At 54.9% G+C, this 6,555-nt stretch overlaps 2 protein-coding genes across 2 annotated transcripts in view; one reads left to right on the top strand and one right to left on the bottom strand.

Annotated features, from left to right (window-relative positions):
• The window catches only part of PTSG_07302 (calcium binding protein 39), a gene marked incomplete at its 5' end in the record, with an annotated part of 3,223 nt that extends 1,956 nt beyond the window's left edge, over positions 1–1,267 (bottom strand). The window contains 5 exons of the mRNA XM_004990743.1: positions 205–240; positions 450–553; positions 723–783; positions 1,023–1,082; positions 1,265–1,267. Of these exons, the coding sequence (XP_004990800.1) occupies positions 205–240; positions 450–553; positions 723–783; positions 1,023–1,082; positions 1,265–1,267 (264 nt within the window). The remainder of the gene's footprint in view (positions 1–204; positions 241–449; positions 554–722; positions 784–1,022; positions 1,083–1,264) is intronic.
• A 69-nt stretch (positions 1,268–1,336) lies between these two features.
• PTSG_07301 (uncharacterized protein) lies at positions 1,337–6,495 on the top strand. Its single transcript, XM_004990742.1, has 15 exons — positions 1,337–1,478; positions 1,635–1,780; positions 2,057–2,122; positions 2,277–2,414; positions 2,684–2,788; positions 3,133–3,266; positions 3,495–3,641; positions 3,912–4,012; positions 4,235–4,316; positions 4,537–4,645; positions 4,890–4,973; positions 5,238–5,345; positions 5,583–5,672; positions 5,858–5,927; positions 6,113–6,495. The coding sequence occupies exons 1-15, from the start codon at positions 1,385–1,387 to the stop codon at positions 6,202–6,204; spliced, it is 1,566 nt and encodes a 521-aa protein (XP_004990799.1). The 5' UTR covers positions 1,337–1,384; the 3' UTR covers positions 6,205–6,495.
• The last annotated feature ends 60 nt before the right edge of the window (positions 6,496–6,555 follow it).

Genomic DNA, 6,555 nt, shown 5'->3' with positions numbered 1-6,555 from the left:
CGAGGGCATGGTGGATGAGACATTTGTCAGGGGCGTTGGCGTCACACACACACACACACACACACACACACACACACACACACACACACACACACACACACCCGTGCACGCGACCTACCCGTTGCAAAGGAGGGTGAGGATCTCAGACTTTTCGTTGAGGATGTAGTCCACGGTTGGATACGTGTCGTTGATGTTGAGCGACACCATCTTGTTGAAGATCTGCACCGCAACCTTCTTCGCCTGGTAAGACAAAAGGTCGTCAAGACACATGAGTGAGTAGGGCAGAGCACGCATATGAGCACACAAGCCACACATGCACACACACACACGCCACGCATGCACAGACAGACAGAGACAGACACACATACAAACCACAAATGCACACACACAGACACAGACACACGAGAACACGACACAGACACAGACACACACACAGTCACATCCCGCACCTCAAAGTCCATGCTGGGCATGTGGAGCACAAGCAGATACAGGACGTGGTTGGCGTTGATGTCCTTGGCAAGCTGCTTGCTCACTTCTTCGGGCACCTTCGAGTCTGCTCTCCACAGCACAGCAAGACCGCCAACAAGAGTGAGACGTGAACGCAGAAAGCATCAAGCGCGTGAGATGCAAGTTGTGTGTGTGTATGCGTGTGTGCGTGCGTGTGAGTTATGCGTGTGTGCGGGTTGTCATGCATCTGCAGAATACACAGGATGAAACCGTACCAGGGCCGCCAATCAGGGACTTCTTGATCTCCAACAGGCATTTCAGGAACTCATCCTGGGCCTGTGCGGCAGGGCAGGCAGCAACAACGCACATGAGCGCTCCGAAAGCGAAAGCAACGCCTCACGTCTTAAAAACAAACACACACGCACACACAGACACGCACAGACACACACACGCACACAGACAGACAGACAGACAGACAGACAGACACACACACACACACACACACGCACACACATACACGCACGCACACACACACACACACACACACACACACACACAACTATGACGACGGATACCTTTTTCCCGCTGTCCAGCTTCTCGAGGAGGCCGACAAGCTTCTGCACAGGGCTCTTGGGCTGGCAACGAACGACAAGCAGCAGCAATGGCAGGGGCGGCGTGAGCAGGCAAAGTTCGCACCCTTCATGCATACGCACACACACACACACACACACACATGAGCCACAACACCTCACATAAACGCACACAGACACAGATCGGCATCCCACGCCCCCTCCCCCATATGCATCGACCGTCTCACCATCTTGCTCGTTCGTTGTTGGCTGGCTGTGTGCTGGTCTGTATTGGTGGTTTGTGTGTTTTGGTTCCCACCCCTTAGTGACTATTCACCAATATCTTCCACCGAAAATCAACACCCAAGATGGAGCAGAGGACAATGGCGTGGCTTCGAATGACTGCGTTTGCTGCGATGGTGGCACTGGTGGCAGCCGCCTGCGTCGTGCAGCCAGCTCAAGGTGTGTGTGTGTGGTGGTGGTGGGGGATGGGAGTGCGTGTGTGGAAGTGAGATGAGACTGTGTGCGCTGTGCTGTTTTGTGTTGTGTGTTCGTTTGTGTGCGCTGTGTTTGTTTTGACGATGTGCCTCACACAAACTCTGCTTTTGCGTCCATCAGCTGGCGAGGACGGCATTGGGTGCAGCCTGTGCCAGGACGCGATTGTGGACGTGGAGAACTTCCTCGAGGCAAACTCCACCGTGCAGGACATCATCAAGGCCCTCGATGACGTGTGCAAGCTGCTCTCCGGCGATGCAAAGCAAAAGGTGTGCTTGTGTGTGTGCGTGTGTGCGTGTGTGTGTGTATGCGTGCGTATGTGTGTGCGTGCGTATGCTTGCGTGCGTGTGTGTGTGTGTGTGTGCGTGCGTTTGTGTGTGTGTGCGTGCGTTTGTGTGTGTGCTGTGTACCTGTGTGTGTGCTGTGCTGTCACATTTGCATTCTGCTGTATTCTCTTGTTCCGTTTGAGTTGTGCTTGCACACTGACCCACCTTGTCAACGCACGCTAAGATCCTCATCCTCCACGTCCGTTGCTCTGTATGCAGTGCCTGCAGGAAGTGCAGCACCTTGCACCCAAGCTGGCCGAAGCAGACGACTCCATCACCACCAAGGTACCCATGGCACCACAGCAGCTCACCGTTCCTCCCCGTTGCACATGCTCCTGCAATGCTTTCCTCATTCCTGCTCACGATGGCTCACTGCTGCCCTCGTACTTCCGCCTGGCTGTCTACTCCCACTTCAAATGCGCACGTCCCTCGCTTGCAGTACTCGCCGTTTGCGCTGTGCTCGATGCTTGGCCAGTGCCAGATTGACTGCTGCGCCACCCCATATCTGCCGGAGCAGATCCATCTCTCCATCACCACCGACATCTCGGAGATGGTCGTCATGTGGTCCACCCTCAAGGTGTGTTTGTATGTGTACGCGTGGATGCCTGCGTATGTGTACGCGCGTGTGTGTGCGTGTGTGTGCGTGTACATGTGTGTGTGTGTGTGTTGTGGATGTGGGTGTACATGTCATGTGCGCGTAATGCGCGTGAATGTATCAAACAGCCAGCGTGTCAGTGACCCGTCTCGAAACTGCGTGTCCTTCGGATGCGCACATCCACATCCCGCACATCCACATCCCGCCTCGCTCCTCCTCACTGCATGCGTGCGCGTGCATGTGCACTGCAGGCAACCCCGCACCCTGTGGTGCAATACGGCCTCTCGTCAGACAACCTCAACATGACGGCCAATGCAACGACCGCGTCCTACACATCCGGCGGCTGGCAGGGCCACGTGAGACACACGCTAGCATTTGGTTTTCTTTGGTTGAGTTGCTCGTGCGTTTGTAAGTGTGTGCGTGTGTGCGTGAGAGTGAGTGCGTGAGTGTGAGTGTGTGAGTGTGAGCGTGTATGTGTGTGTGTATGTGTATGTGTATGTGTATGTGCGTTTGCAAGTGTGTGGGTGTGTACATCTTGTGTACGTACATCTTGTGTGTGCGTTTATTTTGTGTGCATGCATCCTGTGTGTGCGTTTTCCACGTGAGCACTTGCCAGCAAGCCCACGCCTTGACCTCACCACCACTGTCCCCACCACCACCACCACCACCACCACCACCACCACTATGGCGATGCTGACAGCTGTATACGGCGACGATGACGGGTCTGCGGCCCAAGACGACCTACTACTACCGCGTCGGCGACCCAACGGTTGCGCCGGACTACTGGATGAAGCCCGCATGGAGCCAGGTGCCCTCCCTCCACTTTACAACACGGTACATATCGTGCGGTGTGAGGTTTGCGTGCGTGCATGTGTGTGTGTGTGTGCATGTGTATGTGCATGTGTGCATGTGTGTGTGCGTGCATGTGTGTGTGTTGGGGAGGCTTGTATTCTTGTCACTGCCATCTGTCTTCCTCCAAAATCGCAACTTGCACCAGCCATGCTCACGTGTCATCACACTGCGCACCCTCCGCCAACATGTGTGTGCATGTTGTGACGACAGCACTGCGCCTGCCGCGACCACACCGCTGACGGTTGCCATGATTGGCGATGCCGGTGCGACGGATGCGAGCATGCTGTCCCTGGCGCACATCACCCAGCGCGTGGTGGACAAGAGCATCGACTTTCTCTTTCACGACGGCGACATTGGGTCCGTCCTTGGGTCGCAGATGCTGTGGTTTGGTTTTTTTTCTTCGTTGGGCTGTGTGTGCGTGTGTTTGTGTGTGTGTGTGTGTGTGTGTTTGTATGTGTGTCTAGGTGTGTGCGTGTGTGTGTGTGTGTCTATGTGTGCGTGTGTGTTTGTGTGTCTATGTGCGTGGTTGAATGAGGGAGCGTGTTCTCTGTTCAGTGGAATGTTGACACGGTCACATTCCATCTCATCGATCATCACCACCACCACCACCACCACCCACCCCTGCAGGTATGCCGACGGGTACCAGACCCTGTGGGACGCGTACGTGCGCAAGATTGAGAGCATTGCTGGTTTCGTTCCGTACATGACCGTCCAAGGCAACCACGAAGGTGACACGCGTAGTTGTTTGTTGCGTTGTGTTGCAAGTTGTGGTGTGTGGTGTCTGTGTGGGTAACTGCCTTGCATTGTGCTGCTTGTACTGTGTGCTCTCTGTTGCTTCACACTCACATGTGGGTTCACAAATTGTGTCCCACCTCGCATCACCTCCGCGACAACACACATCCACCTCCCCTTCCAATCACTCCACTCTCTTCCCCAACATCACCTTGCAGGCTTCTATGACTTCAAACCGTACATGGCACGCTTTGCCATGCCGTGGAAGCAGAGCAAGTCCCAGTCCCCGCTCTATTACAGGTCCGTGGTGTCGCGTGGTGGGGTGATATTTGTGTGTGAGTGTATGTGTGTGTGCGTGTGTGTGTGTGTGTGCGTGCGTGATTGTGTGCGTGCGTGTGTGAGTGATTGTGTGTGTGAGTGTGTGCGTGATTGTGTGCGTGTGCCATTCCTGCTGACAAGGCAACGAGGGCAGCTTAATCTCCAGCCTCACACACGACCACACACACACGCATACATACAGCTTTGACTATGGCAGCGCGCACTTCATTGCCGTCAACTCCGAGAGCGAGTTTGGTCTGGCCGCACGCACCGTCAAGAAGGACGACCCCATGTACAAGTGGCTCGAGCAGGTGCCCGTGGTGTTGTTGCTGTGATATGATGTGTGCGTGTGCGTGCCTGCGTGCCTGCGTGCGTGTGTGTGCGTGCGTGTGTGTGTGTGCGTGCGTGTGTGTGTATGTGTGTGCGTGTGTGCGTGCGTGTGCGCGTGCGCGTGTGTGTTGCCTACTGCGCTCACGAACCCCGCCATTACCTGACATTTCCCTCACATTTCCCTCACATTTACCCCACGTTTCCTCTGCACTGCCTCTTCCCCAGGACCTGCAAGCTGCCAATGCATCGCGTCACGTCACGCCCTGGATCGTCGTTGTTCTCCACCGCCCACTCTACTGCACAGAGAGCGTGAGCTACCTCGGAGGAGATGTTGGAGGTGGAGGTGGAGTGTGTGTGTTTGTGTGTGTGTGTGTGTGTTTGTGTGTGTGTGTGTTTGTGTGTGTGTGTGTGTGTGTGTGTGTGTGTGTGTGTGTGTGTGTGTGTGTGTTGTCGCGTGATATATGGTAGAAAGGTGTTGGGTGAGCCGTATGCAGTTCACAGCTCCTTTTGCGCCTGCCGCTCACTCATCCACCACCACCTGCACCTGCCCTGCGTTCGGTGTTCGGTGTTTAGAACCGCGACTGCAAGCAGTATGCAGAGACGCTGCGGGAGGGCCTTGAGGATCTGTTTTTCAACTACAACGTCGACGTCGTCATCCAGGCCCATCGCCACAACTACCAGGTGCGAGAGGGCTTGGAGTGGGGTGGAAGTATCACGCGTTCGAGTGTGTGTGTGTGTGTGTGTTTGTGTGTGTGTGTTTGTGTGTGTTTGTGTGTGTGTGTGTGTGTGTGTGACACAGCAGATTGGTGTGTTTGGGTTAACATGAGCGTTCGCTCACATACACACGCACACACACACACACACACACACACACCATCACACACCATCACACAACCACACATACAATCACACACACAGGCGTCGTATCCCGTGTATCAGCAGAAGAAGATGAGCGATTCGTTCCACAAGCCGCCAGCCCCCGTCTACATTGTCAACGGCGCAGCCGGGGTGCGTTGCTTGCAGCGCTGTGTGCGGATGTGTTGCCTGCAGGCATATTTCATATCACTGACATGCTTGGGGCCCCGTGTTTCAACATCCACACCACATCACATAACACAGGCTCACATTACACATGAACCCCGAAATGCATGCCTCTATTCACACTGCGATGTAACAATGCACACGTTGCACAGAACAAGGAGCATCTGATGGGTCCCGGCAAGCAGGACTGGGCCCGTGTTACGCTCAAGCAATACGGATACGGTGAGCACCGCCACTGCGGTTTTGTTTTTTGGGGAGTTGGGGTTGGAGGGGTGTGTGTGTGTATATCTGTCTGTATGTCTTGTCTGTCTTGTGTGTCCGTCCACCTGTCCACCTATCTGTTGAGCTCCTTTGCCCTCCTCCTACGTCTATCCTTCATGCACACACATGCACACACATTTCAACAGCGACGCTGAGCATTGCCAACAGCAGCCTGGACTGGACCTACTACGCTGCTGCCGACAACGCCGTCCTCGACCACTTCACCATCACAAAATAGACGCAGCAGCAGCAGCAGCAGCAGCAGTGACATCATGCTGCTCTGCACCCCCCCCCCCCATATATGCATCTTCCCGCTTCCCACACGTTACGTCATGTTGTGTCTCCCTTCCTCCTTTTCATCATCCTCCTTGCTTGTCATCTTCCTACCTTTCCACGTCTTAAGCTTCCCATGCCCTCCGTGCCTTGCGTTTGCTCCTTTCCTTGGGCTATCAACAATATGAGCGATTAGCGCTGAGACGCGCGTTGGGCTTGTGTACTGGTGCAGCAAAAGGGAAGAAACGAACAAAGCATTGCATCGAGCAAGGGTCCCCACCACACGGGCAAACAGAGGAAAGTTCACGCACGCACG

This window comes from Salpingoeca rosetta, assembly GCF_000188695.1.
Source record: "Salpingoeca rosetta unplaced genomic scaffold supercont1.22, whole genome shotgun sequence".
NCBI lineage: Eukaryota > Choanoflagellata > Craspedida > Salpingoecidae > Salpingoeca > Salpingoeca rosetta.
Note: the sequence above shows the minus strand (reverse complement) of the source record. Positions and strands in the feature narration are given on the sequence as shown.